Source organism: Monopterus albus, unplaced genomic scaffold (assembly GCF_001952655.1).
Source record: "Monopterus albus unplaced genomic scaffold, M_albus_1.0 scaffold92.1, whole genome shotgun sequence".
Lineage (NCBI taxonomy): Eukaryota > Metazoa > Chordata > Actinopteri > Synbranchiformes > Synbranchidae > Monopterus > Monopterus albus.
The window spans coordinates 1,258,286-1,277,186 of record NW_018127972.1 but is presented as its reverse complement, the minus strand read 5'-3'; the positions used below and the strand labels follow the sequence as shown (position 1 = coordinate 1,277,186).

At 39.7% G+C, this 18,901-nt stretch overlaps 1 protein-coding gene across 5 annotated transcripts in view; it reads right to left on the bottom strand.

The window, feature by feature from the left end:
• Nucleotides 1-974: 974 nt before the first annotated feature.
• The window catches only part of ap2a1 (adaptor related protein complex 2 subunit alpha 1), a 37,647-nt gene continuing 19,720 nt past the window's right edge, over nucleotides 975-18,901 (bottom strand). For 3 of the 5 annotated variants that reach the window (XM_020608196.1, XM_020608197.1, XM_020608198.1), the window contains exons 14-23: nucleotides 18,532-18,686; nucleotides 16,225-16,287; nucleotides 14,640-14,702; nucleotides 10,583-10,665; nucleotides 8,832-8,921; nucleotides 6,643-6,766; nucleotides 4,824-4,940; nucleotides 4,295-4,364; nucleotides 3,439-3,573; nucleotides 975-2,662 (exon numbers count right to left, since the gene is read on the bottom strand). In XM_020608196.1, coding sequence (XP_020463852.1) covers nucleotides 2,585-2,662; nucleotides 3,439-3,573; nucleotides 4,295-4,364; nucleotides 4,824-4,940; nucleotides 6,643-6,766; nucleotides 8,832-8,921; nucleotides 10,583-10,665; nucleotides 14,640-14,702; nucleotides 16,225-16,287; nucleotides 18,532-18,686 — 978 coding nt within the window. In that variant the 3' untranslated portion in view covers nucleotides 975-2,584. The remainder of the gene's footprint in view (nucleotides 2,663-3,438; nucleotides 3,574-4,294; nucleotides 4,365-4,823; nucleotides 4,941-6,642; nucleotides 6,767-8,831; nucleotides 8,922-10,582; nucleotides 10,666-14,639; nucleotides 14,703-16,224; nucleotides 16,288-18,531; nucleotides 18,687-18,901) is intronic. The other 2 variants (XM_020608199.1, XM_020608200.1) reach the window with 2 other exon arrangements.

Below are 18,901 nucleotides of genomic sequence, written 5' to 3'. Positions count from 1 at the left end.
GTCTTTGTACTGACTGCATCCAGCAACAGCAACAGTTCCAAGTTCTTCATGTAAAATTGTATTTAAGTCAGTTCATGTCAAATGAAGAACTGAAATACAATTTTACTCGCTTTACCTTAAGATATTAATTGAAATGATTGGATAAAGCAATTGATCTTATTTTAAGTTCAATCAACCTGGAATTTAGTGCAATTAAATTTCTAAATGGAATAATGGGGCAACAAAATTTTAAGTTGAATAAACTTGGCATTTAGTGTATTGAAATGAAAACAAGTCAAGCCCCTCACATGTTTTAATTAAATTCACTCAAGTTTTCATTGCACATTACTTAAAAATTTTAAAGCAACCAGTTTCCTCAAATAAGTCAATTCAACTTATATGGGCTGACAGTGCAACATGGGGATGTTCTTCACAGTGGAGCCCAGATGTTGATTGTGAGGATGGTCGAGTTGTTGCTGCAGCTCAGCCATATTAATACAGTCAGATAGATGTATGTTGTGAAGTCATGCTGATGTTAAAATGGTCAGATGAACTAGAAGATCCACTGCCAAACAACATTAGTAACACTCGGCAACTGGGCCTCGCCCTGCCCGCCATGGAGAGCGTCCTTTCTATACTGAACAAGATGGACTTTTCCTCAGACTTGTTCAGTATTGTTGACCACCTGCTGTCATCGTGTTTCAGTGTGACAAACGACAGGAGGTGTCATGTCAGATATATGGCAGAATTTTACTTTCACATTGTTTCATTACAGAGTAAATTTTAATTCTTACACAGGTATTGGACAGGTTCTTAACACCGATACATGAGGCTGCATTAGCTAGTGGATACTGCATAGACACACACATACAAACTCACATACACACTCACAGAATGACAAAATGACTACATTTTCCACTACAAATTTCAATGCCCTGTGATTGCCGTGCAGCCACAGAATGTAATGTGACTATGTATTAGAAATGTCTTTAGGCTTTTTTTTTTTTTTTTTTTTTTTTTTACCTGCTTACAGTCACGCTCACATTCACACACATACAGAGTCCCCTGTAGTTGTCATGGACATCTGGGTGTCTTGCATCCTGTCCTCTCCCACAACATTAGTACTTGTGTGTGACAGGAAGCCCGAAAAGAATTAAAAAGCTTCAAATGCATGAACATTCTAAGGTTGCTGAACATCTGAGTATTCTCCAAATGCTTAGTGTAGTGGTTGTGTACACATCGGATTTGTTCGCATCGATTTCTCTAAGTGCTTGGCTGCCTGGGACGGAACTGGCTCTTAACCTATGTGGGTTCTGGATTCAGCTGCTGCAGCAGCAGCAGCATTTGCAAAGAGCATCACTATGCCTAAACTGCTTTATCCTGCTGCTCATTATGGTGCCTCTGTTCTAACCACAGCTAAGACTGTGCACTTCCTTGCAAAGAAAATCAACACGACTCCAAAAAGAAAATGGTGCAGCAACCTAAACCAGCAGCAGTGTCCTCTGGAGCCATGGAGGCTCAAAGAGGCTGTAAAGCTTATTTGGATCCGTCTTACCCACAGTCCCAGGTGCTTCTCATTCAAAAGCTTAGGGGAGCAGCTGTGCACTGCTCTTTATCGGAGGTGGGGAACTTAACTGGACATACTTTCAGCAATTAACCAGTTAGTTCTCATCTCTGAGGTCTCTTACAAAACTAGAGCATGCCTAGATCTCACCTTTGTGAGCTTTTCAAAGACAAGCTCCTGGAACCAACTCCCAGGCAGCAGACGAGTCAAACTCAAACAGATCTATAGACAATTTTAACAGCGCAGGTGTCATCCCACTACCTATCACCTACACAGTGTCCCCATTCTGTGCTATCCTTCGAAACCAGTATGATGGAAATGTTTCAGAACACAAAGTAATCAACTGGCACATATTTACATACACATCAATAACAAAAATGTACTAATTCATTGAAATGAAGGCCTATTAAAGGGCTTCTCAAGAGGAAGCAAGTAATTTAGAAGAAAAGTAAGGGTGCTCATGCTGGAGGGTCTCAACGAGGACCCCAATACTTTAAGTGCATTTTCAGTAAGAATGCTTGATATAAATGAGTGGGGAGAGGCAAAAAGAGTGTTGGACCCTCAGATCTCACTTCATTAGTGGGTTCCCATGAGGAATGGAGGAATCATGTGTGCATGTGTGTGCAACAAACAGCTTCTCCCATTTGATTTAAAGGAATGTTCTGCCATTGCAAATGAAAATCTCTCCCTGTTACAGAGCAGTCAGGATGGCGCAGAATAAAACCCCAGCACAACTGTGGGACGCACATTCCTGGCTACACACACACACACACACACACCGGCTACACAGGTAAACACCCACAAAAACAAGAATGTAGCATTATGTTAATAAACAATCAGAAAATGAACTGGAACCAGAATCTGGGACAAGAATAATGACAATAATATTGCTGCTGCTGCTAGCAGCGGCTGCTTTTCCCTTATGTAGGTTACACCTTTTTTGTACTCAAAGATCCTTTGTAGGAGGGAGGCGGAGAGGTGTGGCAGGAGGGCTCGCTGGTGGGGATGGTGGGAGTACTGGTCATGGTGGAGGTCTGGACACTAGAACTGCTGGGCCAGCAGCTCACACAGACGTCTGGACACAGAGTCCTTGCTGCAGCGCAGAGTCAGGCGGTACATCTGCATACACACAGTTTGGAGAACAATTATTCTGATTCATAGAGTCTGATACATAACTATAAATGCTATACTATAGAAGTAAAACAATAAGTAAATACCAACAGTAAACAAGTCAACATTAGGGGCGCCATGCATGCCTGAAACAGAAACATACTTGGCTCAGTGGTGATGACAGTGCATGTTTACAGGCTTGTGTTCCTGTACTGAGGGCCAGCATTTTGGAGATACACCTAGCACCAATATAACGGCATCCTAACCCTGATGAATATATATTCGGCCTTACTCTGGCCCTGGGTCACATCTCAGTAAAAGAGAAGCAAGTGGACCTACTCTGTTGCCTCTTCATACCTCAGCTGTGATCAGACCATACTGAAAAGCATCACATTTTACAGCCACACTGCTCAGGCACCAACACTGTTCTACATGCACAACCTGATTTCAGAATTGAGCCAGAATGCATAAAAATTGTTTCTAATGAACTGACAGGACCAGCACTGGAAAACTGTCTACACATATACAGCTGAGTTCAACATTTTACCTACTCTCCATCCACAGTTAAGGGAGGAAGAGAGAACATTTTTCATCTAAAAGGCATAATAACATCAGAACCAACCGTTTCTGGTTAGCTGACAGGTGTTTGATTAAACTCTACATTTAGCTTGAAATGTGAGCTGCTGTGTATGCTGCATGAGGCACCTCTAGTATTTACTCATAGTGGTACCCTGAACCAGAATGATTAACATCTTCCAAACATTTGAGTGAGCTGTGTGTGGTACCTGTGCCTGGGCATTTGGCTCCAGTCTTAGCAGACAGCCAACCTGCTGACTCTTTGTCTGGATCACTCCAGCACACACATAATTCTCTGGGTTTGGATCGACGTTGTCCAGCAGGGCCGTTCCTAGTCCCAGTAGCTACACGCAAACAAATCACAAAGAAAGAAAGAAGGAAACCATGACAGGAATTCAGACAGTCAAAAGCAAAGGAGTAACCTTGTCAATACAGACGTGGCTGAAAGTGTACCAGGGTATAAACTTTGCGTAGGCCTTACAGCCATGGCTGACGTTGTGCCTACATTTGGCCATGAAAGCCTCTATATTTGTCAGCCAAGGTGGCCAAATTATAAAATTTGTGGCCTGGTTGGTTGGTACCCTTCCACTTTGGGGGATGTTGAAATTGACAAAGGTAACTGGCACCCACCAAGCCACATAAAAAAAAGACATTTTTTGATGCAACATATTAGTCAAAATAATATAACAAATAAAAATGACATGGACAAATATGGGATCCATAAGCCAATATTTTGTGCCACACCCCTTTGAGACAATCACTGCAATCAAGCAATTTTTGTAGTTCATAAAGAGACTTGCCCAACTAAGCTCTTCTTGAGCAAAATGCTCCTGTTCTGTCAGGTCTGACAGGTGCCTACTCCCAGTTAACTCTGCCCAAATTAAACTGGTGTTTGCTGCGGCACTCACAGATAAAATAACTTTTTTTTAGGTTGTACTTTGGGACCTGTATTTTTAATATAGCCCATCTGGTTTCTTTTTCATTATACACAAGATCAAATACCCTACACTTCATCTTAAAAACAACACAAGCATTGCAAGAAGGAGCTGTTCAGTGTAGACGTACCTTAGCCTTAAGTACTTCAGTGTCCATGCTGTGGTTGGCCTTGAATATCTTTTGTGCTTCTTGCTGAGGCCTGAGGAGAGTTCACACAAGAGACTTCAGCTTTCCAACGGAACCCAATACATTTTTTGAATTGTGTGTGTGGGGGTGGGGGGTGGTAGCAGTCCTTAAGACAGCTCTAATACATCTGAAATCACCCAGTAAACTGTAAAATAATGCTGATGTGTAGAAGTAGAAACAGAAATACAGAGGTTAGACTAATAAACTAAATCTCAGAGATTCAGGTATAAGCTACATAAGTCCTGAGGACAGAGACAATTTTAAAAAGCGACATTTTCTCTGTAGTCTCAGCTGTTCAGACAGGGAGCAGGCTATCGCAGGTTGGTTGTGCCTTTGATACCAACCAGGACCACAGTAGTGGAAGCGCATGTGATAATGTCTAGTCTTGACACGGCATGGCTAAAGCAGACCAACCAGAGCCCATGGTAAACCTTATAAATGCAGTGACAAAACACATAACACACACACTTACTGGCTAAGCTGTTTCCAGCGCTGGAAAAAGTCATGAGAGGACATCTCTGTGGGCTGGAAGAACTTGTTGATGGTGACAGGGAGCTTGAGGGTCAAGTTCTGCAGAGCTCCTCCGTATCTGAACGTCACCCCACACACACAGACACAGTAGGTCTACAAATCTGTCTGCATGTTTTATCTATAGCTCAATTTCAACAGGATTGATGTCTCATTCCAACACTCCAGTGAGAACTACAGTTCTAATTACTTTTTTGCACACTAGATGGTCTTAATGATCTGAATCATGTCTACAAAAACACTTTGCACATGAAGAGATGGGCTGTCTGTTTCTGAGTTACATCAGTTCAGTGCACAGTGTGATTTGTTAATTATGATGGAACATGCAAAAGAGATTTGTCCTTAAACATGCCAGCTGGTTAACATCAATGTTAAGAGCAAAGCCGGCTATCAAATTCAGCATCTTAACAAAATGTGTTAGTAGCAATAATCAAAAGTCAAGTGCCAGAACTTGGCATTGAGTAAAAATGTTTCTGGTGAGATACCAATTTTGCTGGCTTATACTTAGTTCATTATTTAAATCACAAACTGACCAATGCAGGTCTGTATTTTACACAAGTATGACAGCTTGTGTGATTTTCCTTGTTTTTTGACTCATCTACGATGTTACAACAATGAATTCTCATCTTAGATGTGACCTAAAGCTCAAAAAATGAAGTATGTTCCAGTATTTCTATATACAAGTAGCTGTTTATACAAAATCACACAAACTCTCGCTCGCAAGACTTTTTTTCTACCAAAATAAAGGTCTACGTGATAGTTTAAGGACCTCCTTGAATGGGCATAAAATCAATGCTGGATTCCCCTGGAGCACAGTATCCGTTTTGACTGCTTAAGGACACCGTCTGCTGCATGTGATGTGTTGCTGGTTAATGAGCGGATTAACAACCCATGATGTTATTATTGGCTCTACTACCTGTTGGAATTAATTTCACCACTTTGGGAATGTATGTGGTCGTGTGGGGGAAGACCCAGTGACCAATGGTTGGATTTACCGACCTTGGAGCTACTTGAAATGGAGTCATGTTTCCACTACTCGGTGGGACTTAATGGTAAATTTAAAAAACACACGTTGTATGTCTGTCAAGGCCTTGTTTCTGTAACATTAGAGAGAATTGTTGTAAGGCTGGAGAAGTTACTATGTCTGCATTATGCCAGTTACAATATGGGGTTTCTCAATTACTTGCTTTGTTTAGAGTGTTACACATCTCTTTTCATCGGTACATATACGTTGTTTACCTACAGCATCTATGGAAGACAAATTCATATTAATTAATGCCACTGCAGTTCACTGTGCTGTCCACTTGCGACAACACCAGCAGCAGGAGTTGTGTGTGTTCATGAACTATCCTCTTGTTTTAAGGAAAATGCTTTTTGGCTCTCTGATTCTGAAACAAAACTATTTGGAGTTATGAGGGGTGCCAAGCTAATCTAGAGGTACCCAAGATTAAACATTAAATGGCTGGAAATGAGCAAAATGAGCATGCCATGGGGACTTTATACAACTTTTAGCTTTGATAAATGTACAGCAGCTTTTTTGTTAAATGAAAGAAATGAAAACTAAAATTACACTAAAAATGTGCTGAAAATCAAGACACTGGTGAAAATAACTGATTTTCATTACAAGTGATACTCAGACCTTTGTGCCAGTCCTATTTTATAATCCCTATCTTGAAAACACTTTTTCAAGCAAACTATCAAACTAATTCTCACTGACTCTCTTTGCTCACCATTAGAGTTTGGGTTTGGTTGTATAAACTTACCTGAACTTGATGTTGAGCAGGGGGGCTTCAGAAAAGTCGGACAGACATTCGATGTTGAGGACCTGCTGGATCTGGGCTCCACCCTCTACCAGAGGTTCCACTGGTTTGGTCTGAACGTTAAGCTGTGGCCAATTGTCAAGGGCCATCAAGACATCACACAGGCTGACCTCCAGCTATGAGCAGTGTGCTCCATGCCTCACAGAATCAGCATAGACCAGGTTGTTGATTGTTTTGTATCATCTCTGGGTGTTTTCACACTTGGTCCATTTCAGCCCTCGAAATGAGCTCAGAGCGATGTCAGCATTCTTTTTTTTCATAAATGTGAACACTCCCAAATATCTTGGACCCAGCTGAAATGAACTGAACTGAGACCCCCTCAGGAGGTGGGCTCAACAAAGAACACATCAAACTACAACTGTCTATAATGCACAGACATGCTCAGGGTTTCCTTCATTAAGACCCCATAGCAGTGCTGCATTCAAAGTGAAAAAAATATTTTAAAAGTACTTCACCACATGCAATAAAAAGAGATAAAATAAATAATCCTTTGACATAAAAGCCATATGTAAAGGTCAGAGCTCCAGAGTCACTATAGCCTGAACAGAAGACTGAGGCTAGAAAGAGAACCAAGCCCTCTTTCAAATGTACTCACAGTGTGAACACAATGAGAACTAAGACCCTTTTTTGTTGGTCCTCTTTTTGGTCCACTTTAAAGACGACCGAGTTCAGTTCATTTAAAAAGGAACCAAGTGTGAAAACACCCTCTTGCACTTGTACGTACTGTACTTTCAGATTTGACTGAATCCATGTTCTTTTATCCTTTTTGAATGCATGTTATGTGGGTTGCCTTATGGAAAAATAGAACCAAAACAAACCAAGTTTTCTAAGGCAGCTTTGTGATGCTTTTTGACGTTGACTGGTGATTTTCTGTGTTATTTTCCACAAATACCATACAACGAATAAAACAAACAATGATTATGGTGTAGTCATTGTAAAGTCTAACTCCAGAACGTGGTTTAGCTTATTGATCTGTGCTGTAGACCTTCACTGTTGGCCAAAAAGTATCAAATCATACCAGGGATGCACACTGCTGCACTGGCCGACATATTTCTTGTTTTCCAAAAAAAACAAAAAAAAATTTTTTTTTTTAAATTTAAATCGAATTACATCAAATACACTCACACTACATTCTTCAGATCAGTCATTTTGTGCTTCATGCAAACACCCTCATCATGGAAAACACACGAAGAAATGCATATGATGCAGCTTTCAAGTTAAAGGCGATCGATCTGGCTGCCGAAGAAGGAAATAGAACTGCTGCACGTAAGCTTGGAATCAGTGAATCAATCAGTGAATTGACTTTAGTGGTTTTAGTGCGCAGGAGGAAAATGAAGATAGTGATCAATGACTTTTCTGGCAGGCTACTGGATTTTTTATTTTTTTAACCAGGCGTGTTACAGGCACTGTTCGGAAAAAGCATTTATTTAATTAAAAGTTTTAAAAAAAAATCTGTGTACACCTGCAGCTTATAGACAAGTGTGGCCTATATATGTACAAAAAATTTTTTCTTTTTAAATTTAGTGGGTGCGGCTTATATTCAGGTGCGCTCAATAGCCTGGAAATTACGGTATACCAAAATATTAACAGTGTCATCTATAGCCATTTTCTATTTCCTAGTATGATAATACAGTTTGAAGATGTGCACCAGGTTCCTTCTAATGCTGGCACCAATAATTGGAACTGTAGATTCCTCCCTGTAACTACCAGTGCACATGCCATTTGACAAAACAAGCTCAAATCAAATCAATCTAAGCTAATGTGCCTTGTAACAATAACAAAGACTTTGGTTTTTTTTTTTTTTTTTTTTTCTTTAAAGGTGTTTCTCACAGATACTGTTGACTTGTAGATGGCATCAGAGACGGGGCCTAAAATGTTTAAATTATCAATGTACATTATAACTTCTCTCCATCTGTATATATATGAAGAGAACAAGATGGAGCGCTAACAGTTTTCTACCAAGATTTCTCTCTCAGTTAAACAAGGGCAAGCTGCTAAAGCTGAGATTTCAACATTTTCCACACATACTGGACATAATGATGATAGTGAGGTGATGATTTTGAACCCTTTGCTTTGAAATGATTGAATACCACACTCAAAAACAGTTAAAGGTAACAGTACAAAAAGGATATGAGACTGCAGCTCCCCAGGACAGCTAACTGTGGTGGTGAAGCTGGCAAACTGCACTGATGTCTTGTTACCATAGAATAAGTACATTCTCCCTGAGAGAGACACACAGTTGTCAAGTGTTATAGTTCTACATCTCCAGAATGAAATGTTACTATACCTGACTCGACAGCACTCAGAGTGCAAATCTCCACCAAGGGCAACTCTGTTTCCCCATAATACCATAAAAGCAATATTCCAATGATGGTTTCACCCTCATAATGTCATTGCTTGACCACAAAAACCTACTGTTTTTGTGTTTGATAAAGGCTGTTTGATAAACTGCTCATATAGTCACTATTACTGGCTGATTGTTGCACTGTGGAATGGTTCTTCACATCCTGTGCTTTCCCTCTGCTCTGCTGAGACTGTTTGTGAAAGTAGTGCAGCACCTCTCTCCTTTAAATAGACTGATTCTGCACAAAATATAGTGGAAAAGCGAAGTGGGATGGTTGATGTCAACCTGTGAGGTTATGCTGGGTGACATTTAAGTATGGGGTGTACCTCTCAATAGGTTCCGACAGTGAAAATGCAGATATAGTATGCAGCTGAAATACTGGCATCCCTGTGAACAGACTACTGTGCCATTTCTTGATAGACTGATAACATATTCCCTACCTAAGTGGTTATTTTGCCACCTGAAAAAATTCATTCATTACTTTTTGAGTCACATTGTTAAAAAAAATTTTTTTCATTAAACGCCACCACAACTCCCACTTGGCAGAAGTAAATATATAGCTAGTAATTTGGTTGTAGTTTTATGCCTTTTAATTCACAAGACATACCAATACATACAGTAAATATTCCTCAAAATGCAGGTTTGATGTTCATTTATTAACCTGTGGATCTCCAATGACTGTTCTCAGTATCAATGTTGCAGACTGTGCAGAACACTCGGTGGGGAAGTCTGGAGATAGGGAGGCATGGCCATCTCTTTACTGAATTTCTGCAGAGCATGTGCTCGCCTGTTTTTCAGCCAGGGGAGCCATGATCCCCATTATTATTATTTAATATGAAAAGTCATGTTTACCCATCAGCAACACAGACAATATACCTTGTCAACTTAAGTTACTAATGAACAAACAAGCTAGCTTGAATATTTATATATATGCTTAACGTTAGGCTAACAATAACTCAATTCACAATCTGAACTCTCCACAACCTCCCCAAAAGCTTTTTGAGCACTTCAGAATTTATCAAAATGTGTAACGGTTGGCTGGCCTACCTTTATTAACATGGCTTGTGATTTATGGAGAGCTTAGAGTAAATAGTAAAAGTATCAAATATGGAGGGTCACTATGTCACATATACACTATCAGTGAAAAGTTTGGACACTTTCCCACTGAACTAAACAGGAAAGTGTGTCCAAGCTATTGACTGGAAGTGTGCCTAGGAACAAACAGACAAACCATGCCTACTCATCAGTGGCTGCCCTTCTTTTAGTCAAGTCAGTGTGCTGTTTGTTATGTAGCAGTTAGGGCGAGGGAAACTGTGCCTACTATATAATTACACTAGACCAGGACCATTTATCAATTAACAAAAAACTGACCCTGCCAATTATCATAGCACTGTGTCAATAATGTCAGTGTCAATTACACCATGCCAAATTGGCTGTGAACCAAACCACATTCACATTTATTAGTTAAAATACCAAAACCACACCTATGTATGGACAAAAGACACCAGGTCAAACATGCTTTTCTGTGAAGACACTCACCCAAATTCTGACGATACTCTGACTTGATGCCAATCTGTAGCAGCTGATTCTCAAACAGAACCCCGTTGTTCTTGCACACAAACCTGTAGGATGAAGGCAATTGAAGGGTTAGTAAATACTGAAACCTCATTTTGGCAGCTCATCTTCTACAGTTTCCCCTATATGTGCACAGATACAGTACAGTGCTGTACCAAATTACTGACATCAGTTAGGAATAATACTGAACCTTGTGCAAACACTGCAGCTCCCTGAGGCTGGCACCCCATATGTTCAGGATAACAATAAAACTACTTAAATTTCTTTCTGTATACAGAGTGAAGATCTGTGCTCAAACCATCTTTGAGAAATAAAAATTTTAAGCACAAAACTATGTCAGCAAGTGAAAATGAATGCACAAATGTGCAAAAATCTAAATACAGTATTTTATTAATATCTTGATCATCTGAGGTGCCAAATTCAAAGGTTCAACTCATACTAAAACTTGTACAACTGTGCTCCGTGCACTTATCGTGTTAATCACTTTTTTTAAAAATTCCAGATGAAAGTAAAAGACTGCCTCATTAACAAAAGAAAGGATGATAGTGAACATGGAGGAACTGAGATCAGTAAAGCAATGTAGAGATGCAAACTAGTCACCTTTTAAGTTAATTACTGGCTGTTTCTTTGAATGTTAATGTGCAAACACTTGGCAGTAGGGATGGTTTTTTTGATAGCCAGTTTCTGTGATTAATCCAACTTTTCTAAACTGTTTTCAAAATACAGTCAGTAAATTAGCCACGCCTACCACCTAGCAAAGGTTATAAGAAGTATCTTCAAATCCTAAGGAGTCATTTCAACCAGTCAACCATGGAGGGTCTCTCATCTGCTAATAGTCCAAAGCAGTGGCTGACAGGCTGAAGTGGCTATGTTCTCTGCACAGGGCAAGTGGGACAACAGAAGATCTAAAAGCCAGGGTTAACATCAGTTTTGTGTTTTGAAAGGACTCAAATTTCTTCCTTCTGGATGTGTTAGCATCTAAAGGTAATGTGCTTGTTTTCATCACAATAGTGATCTGGCACTGTCATGATTTTACCTTTGTATTGAATAATGACTTTAATTTGAGTTTTGTGTCACATTATCAGTAATCAGAGCGCTCTACTGCTTTGCCAAATTTATTTAATTATTTAATCAGCTAAGGCCAGCTTTGGAGTGAAGCTGCCTTTTGTATAGTTAGTCATAAACAAGCAGTCGTAGTTTACGTCGTTGCTAGGAAACGGGACATGATGGGAGGGGAAAAAAGAGGGTAGGAGCAACTTGTGTATTTGTTTTTTGTTTTTTTTTACCCCTGAATTTTACTATACCTTGTGGCTGAAAAGAAATTAGGTAGAACAGCTATTTTAAAGTATATTTTTTATTACACAAAATGGTGTAAATTTGTTTTGATGCTGTGCTGAGTAAAATAAAAAACTACTTAAACAGATTTGATAAGAGGACTGGATTCAGATGATAATAAATGCTATCAAATCCCACCTCTACTTGGCATCTATAAAAGGGGAGTGAATAAAAATGCCGTTTTGTAATGACTGTGCAGCCAAGTGACAAAGTGTGTTCCCTGAATAGACAGGAACTAAGGGAAGAAAGAGAAGACAGAGGTCAGTGAGGAGGACATGAGAGAAGAAACATGCGTTACTATAGCTATCCCGGCCTCCAAATGTCTAAATCTCATTGTAAATTAACTAAAACATGACAAGGTGAACATGAACAATAATATCCTGTCTACAATGATTAAATGGTCGTTTTAAAAGATTCCTCCACCGATGTGCATAAATATTGGTCCAGCACTTGTGGATGCATGTACAGCGGCACCACTGATGACAAAAGTCCCAGGGGAAACACTGTACTATCATATCAGGAAAACATGTGAATGAAAAACATAGCACCACATTTGACATCAGTACATTACCACTCCAAGCTAGTTGCTCTTGTTTCAGGTCTTTGGTGCAACTGGAGTAAACGGAGTCAAATTTTTAAAGTGATTTTATATAACGTATACAGAACTGAGATTTTTCCATAGTGCTATCAATAATTAGGAATGAACATGAATTAACCTGTGTGCAACAACACAAATAAGATGTTATGGGGAAAAACCTTTGGATTAGCACAGACATTCTGACCACTGTTCTTAAAAGATATCCAGAATGTGACTCTTCAACTTGGATTTGAAGGAACAAAGTCTGGTGAAAGAGTCCAGAGATGCCATTGTGACATGGGACATTATGAATTGGTGCATCTGACACCACCAAGTACCACCACAGACTGCCCAGGAGCTAACTGATGCCCTGATCCAGGTCTGGGAAAAGATCCCTAGGACACACCATCCACCGACCCATCAGGACGATGATCAGACATCATCAGGAGTGAATATAGGCATGTGGCGGCCACACACACTTCTGAAATCACAGGCTCATCTAAGCTGTGATGAAATTCACACAGCTTAGATGAGCCTGTGATCTCAATTTTTTTTTAATTGCGATTCTGAAGACAGCGCTCCATGGGCTGATGAGTTTAGATTCCAGTGACAGTCATTTTGTTCTGAACAAAATATATAATGTGCATTAAGTAAAGGTTAACTTGGAAAATTTGCTCAGTAAGATCCAAGGTGTGATTTAAGTGTTCTTATTTTTTATTTTTATTTTTTTAACAGAGTACGAATGGGTTGATCTACCTGAAACCAATTAGCTGACTGCATGAATCAAATCAAAAAAATTATTTTACATATTTTATTGGTGAACTGATTTTTGATCATTAAGGCTGTTTATTAGGGGTGCACCGAAATTTCGGCCACCGAAAATTTTCGGCCGAAAAGGCCATTTTTATTTCGGGCTGGAATAAAAAAAAAAAAAAAACACGCCGAAAATGCACCGCCCCGCCCATCATATCCTCGTGCAGCACAGTATAGGTTTCACTCACGCTGGAGCTGTTATATCACGCGTCTCCCCATCAACGACAAAGCATGTCAGCGGTGAGAGACTCTTCAGTGCAGCATCTCATGTGCTTAATGAGCCAAAAAGTGGAGCAACTTTTGTTCCTAAAGAAAAACCTGCCACGTTTGTTGAACTAAACAGCAGTCCAATTTTGCATAGTTGCATTAAAATTTGTGTTGCACTGCTAGCTACCTAGGCTATGTTGTTTACAGTTTAATGAGGAAAAAAATGAACTTGAATGATTTTAGCATATGGCTGCAATATAACAAAGAGTGAAAAATTTAAGGGCGTCTGAATACTTTCTGTACCCACTGTATATACACACACAATTATAGAGTAAGCGTGTTTTAAAAATTTGAAGTTTTTAAAAGAAGCCATTTTCGGTTTCGTTTCGGTTTTCGGCCAAATGCATCCTAAATTTTCGGTTTCGGTTTCGGCCCAGAATTTTCATTTCGGTGCATCACTACTGTTTATTATGCAAAAATGCCCAAAATTCACTGATTTCATCTTAAATATGATGACTTGCAATTCCTCTGTTTAGCTTGAGTGTAAATGCAGTATCCACACAGTAGCAACATAGATGGTCTTTTTACTACTGATAGGCAAAACTAAGAAAAAACCTTTGGCTTTGTAAATGAAAAATTACCAAAATGTTTGAGAAATGACTCTGTAATAAAAAGCTATTATTAACTGCAGCCCTATTCCAAATGGAACTAAACATAACACAGTGGGACTTCAGGCAGAACAGGTCTTTTGTGGTATCACCAGGTCCTGTGGTTTATTGACAACTGAAAATGCCATAGTTCTCAGTTGTACCAGGTGTCTCAACAAAGTGTAAAATTTGAAGAATTTTTAATCTGGAACCCACCATCAGTCAGCAATTTATTATCTCCCAAGTTATTATAGCACTATGTTGGTCACTTGGCTACACTTGAGCAAAACTCAAACCAGTGGATGGCAAGAAGACAAACCCATCATACAGCAATCATGCGGAGCTGCAGCCAGAAAAATCTATGACAAAACTTACACACACATGCATGCACACACACACACACACACACACACACACACACACACACACAGAAAAACCTTACTTGTTAAGAAGTTCATCTGCCTCAGACAGAGGAGGAGCAGGATCCTCAGAGGGAGGAGCAGAGCTGAGAGACCACAGGACAGCACAGGGATGAGGACAGCCCAGGCAACAGGCAAGAGGACAAATGAGGAATGAATGGGCAAAGAAGAAATGGGAGATAAAAAAGCCATCCATTCAACACAGTGACAACATGATAAAGTTTGGTTAAAATAAACATGAGAGAGGAAGAAAGAAGAATAAAAGGAGAGGTGGTTAGTTAAAGCAGTTTCCACAAAAATGATATTATACAATACAAACTATTTGCTAGATAGTTACACTGTGCAACAAATACACATCCAGTGCAGGCACAGCATGTAGTAGGACAGTCTGTTTTTTACTTGTTTAGTCAAGTATATTGAAGAAAATAAAACATTAAATAATAGCTAGATTTTCTTTTATGTGGCTAAGCCCCATTGTGGCAGAGCCTGAGTGGATTCTCCAACTTGTGAAAGTTTTCAGATCAATGGCTCAGACTTCTGATGGGCTCATTTCATGCAAACGTGCATTATTTTTTGGTCAACATACAGTAAATTGCACCTAATGTGCTTCATGTACAAGTAATACCAGTGTCTTTATGTAATGTTAAAATCTATTCTTTAGAGAATCCAACTGTCCTTATCATTGCTATGACAAATTGTCACATACAGTATATTACTGACACAATTTGGTAACAAACAGTCAAACAAGAAGCATCAGAATCTTTCAATAAAAACACTGACTGGTGAACATAGTACAACTTTAGTACACTGTGCATCCAACTCTGATATTTCCACCTCACTGTACGTTCACACATGTACATTTGATATATTTTCTTGTCAGGGAACAGTTTGGGATCCATTTTGACCCAAACTAGGGAAATGAAGAAAAATGTACTATATAATCCAAAGCATACGTACATACAAGATACTTCTTCATCCTTTCTAATACGGTCATTCCCAAAATGGGGGATTACAGCTAAATATAACTGACATGTATGATGGTGGGGCCAGTAGAAATAGTCTGGGGAACCACTGCACTATGCCATTCACCAGCCTAGAGCTACAACTATTAGTCAATTCACTGACAGAAAATTAACCAGCATCTATTTTGAAGCATAAATTTTAATGTGAGGAATGGATACTTTTTTCTGACATACTGTACATAAGAATCATGTGAATATCTTTGGACTTGTTGGCTGGACAAAATAAGACATTTGAAGATGCCACCTTTGACTCTGGAAAGTCAAAATGATAATTTTACCAATTTTTGACATTCTGTGAATAAACTGATAAAGAAAATAATCAGCAAATTAGAAATCTCCTGCATTTTTATATAATTGTTACCCATTTATCTAGGATTTTCCTTTAATTTGTCATCCATTTATATACGCAGAGCAAGTCAGGTACTTTTATGTAAACCAAAATGGCTCGAAGGCATCAAACTACCCACTCACTCTAGTGTAAGGCATGTTCAATTGAAGATAAAACAGCATTTTCTAGAAAGACAACATGGAAGTGCAATATATGCAGGTTTCTAGCTAATTCTGTAGTTTACTACTGGGCCCTTACTCCAAGTCACCAGAACCCTCCACCAATAGGGAATCAGAGGTCTCGGTGGGCTGTTCCAGATCTCTGTCAATGTCCAATCACGGTAGAGGACAGGAGACAGACACGCATTCAAATCATATAACACACACAGACACACACACAAACACACAGGGAAATGGAGAGAAGGAGAGAAAAAGACGAAAGACAGTCACATACACAGCAAGATAAAAAGAACAGACAAGTGCAGTAGACCTGCCAACCATGGAGAAAAGTCTACACTAGCTTCAGCTTCGTTCATGTGTGGAGTCAACATAAGCCCCTTTTACACTGCCCATTCATTCAATGCAAGAGTTCACTGTTCTGTGTAAAAGGCACATTGCCGGCGTGGGGGGTGTCAAGGCCTTCAAAGCCCGGGAACAAGGGGTAGTATTTTTGTCAAGATGAGTTCGCCCTTCCTCCTGTATAAATGGGACAAGGTAGAATTGGGTTGGAGGTCTGCCGGAATGAGAGAGAGTGAGCTAGAGAGTGAACGAGGAAAGAGAGCTGTAGTAGCGAGAACAAAATAAATACAAGAATTTAACCATTATTTTGTGATTGTTTCACTGTGGTTATGTTCCAAAGCAGGAATAAACACAGCTACATCTCTGCACAGCCCCGTGGGAAGGATTTTGTGTGAATGCAGGCAGAACACATGCTTCTGTCTGTTTTGCTGTGCAGTGTGCGTGTGTGTAGCCCTGACCTTAAACTCGCACACAGACCTGAAACTGGATGCACATCATAGTCTACTGTTATTCCTGATTTCCATTTATAAAAAACAATCAGATGACAACTCGTTTGTTTCATTTTCAAAATGGCCGTGCCCTACATGGACCGCCAGAGGTCATGATAAGCATCACACCTCTAGTACCGGGATTCCAGCAGCTGTGTAAAATGAACACAGGAGTGGAAGCTCACCAGTATTTTTAAGTTTGGTGTAAAAGGGCATAAATCAAAAAAGCTGCCCTAAAGGAGGGCAAAATCAAGGCGGTTTAAAGCGACTTCTGTGTAAAAGGGGCTACTATTCAGCTGTTCTGCGTTGCAACTGTTAACACTACCACCAAATGTGAAGCTGTACTCATGCACTACCGAGTAGTAATGACATTGTCACTTGTTATTGCCAAACTTTGATGATCAGCTCCTTCCTGGTTGGCACCACTGTATAATTAAGCTTTGCTTCAGCATTACTTATTGAGGGGCTCATTGAAAACACTTGTGCTTTTATCCTATAAACTGTGTACATGTTACTTTTAACACGAGCTGACATTATGCTCACTTCTACACCATAACCTTGTTTGTCAACCTGACATTTCAAACATTAACCTAAACAATGAGTTTAAAACTACTATGACTTAAACCAGGACTGTCTCCACTTGAAACAGCAGCCAATAGCAAAAAGACAAGGAGAGGCCCTGAGTGGCTGACTAAGGTATCTCAACAGCGAATATTTTTAAAAAGTAACAGCATTTCTGCCACCACTAGTCGAATCTGGCAGGTCTATAATAGACAAAGATGGAGCAAAGAATGATAGAGACAACACAGCAACAAGCAACATCGACACATCACAACTAGTAGACAAGCAGCACAAACGCAACACAAACACCAAAATTATTTACATGAACAGTTAAAGACAGGAAGCAACAGTAGGTGATAAATTCACTGTGCTTCGTCATTAAAGTGCCAAGAGCAGACTGGTCCAGTCAAGTATGAGACGCAGTAAACAAGTGTCTACATGCATTTAGATAAGCAGGTTACATTGAGCATTCCTCAGTAAGCTGATAAACATCACGTTTGTGAAATATGGTTTCCATAGTCAAGGCAGGGGATTAGAGAAACCCTATTCCCCTGGTAGATTTCTCTGTTATGTATATGCATAACTGGGCTTCCAATTAGATTTTTACAAATGCATGATTAAAAAAAAAAAAAAAAAAAACATACAGGCAAAGTAACAGCTGAGTGACAGATGAAAGAGATTTTATTACAAAGTTGAACTGATTCTAGTCTTTATAATAAGTCAATCTAAAGTTTGAAATACGTAAACTCAGTGAGCGAAGGCAGCAGTACAGCAGAAATTAGTGACATCCTGAGCTGGTCCTAAGTATCAATCTCTAAGCCAACGTGCATATCTTAATGGACTGGTACTGGCTAAAGTGTAGTGAATCAAGTTTAATTTGCCCTGCTCTTTCCTCTGGCAGCTAGGGAGCATTATTAGCTAGCTTTGCTGCAGCCACTCATACTGGACTTCAGCTTACAATGAATTCTACCTCTGCTCATCAAGAGAAGACCTTTCACCTTAGGAAGCCGTCGTCATTCACAGCAGCAGAAGGTGCGGTAGGCCCTGCCTCAGAGAACACATCCACCAATAAGCTGCCAGCGCTGGATGGAGCAGCACCAACAGGAGCAGCAGAACGAATCCCAAGGAGGTCTGCTGATGGTGACGGGGTGGACTGAAAAACAAAGAAAATTTACAGCTTCTGTTACAACTCATGGTATCTACACTACCAGTCAAAAGTTCTAGCATACTCTCCCATTCAATACAATCGGAAAGTGACTCTAAACCTTTTACTAGTAGTGTATAAAGGCAGCTGAAAGCAACTCAGCAGTTATGCTTATTTGTGAATAAGCCCCACACAGAGTTTGCTTACAGTGTTGGAGGCAGCCA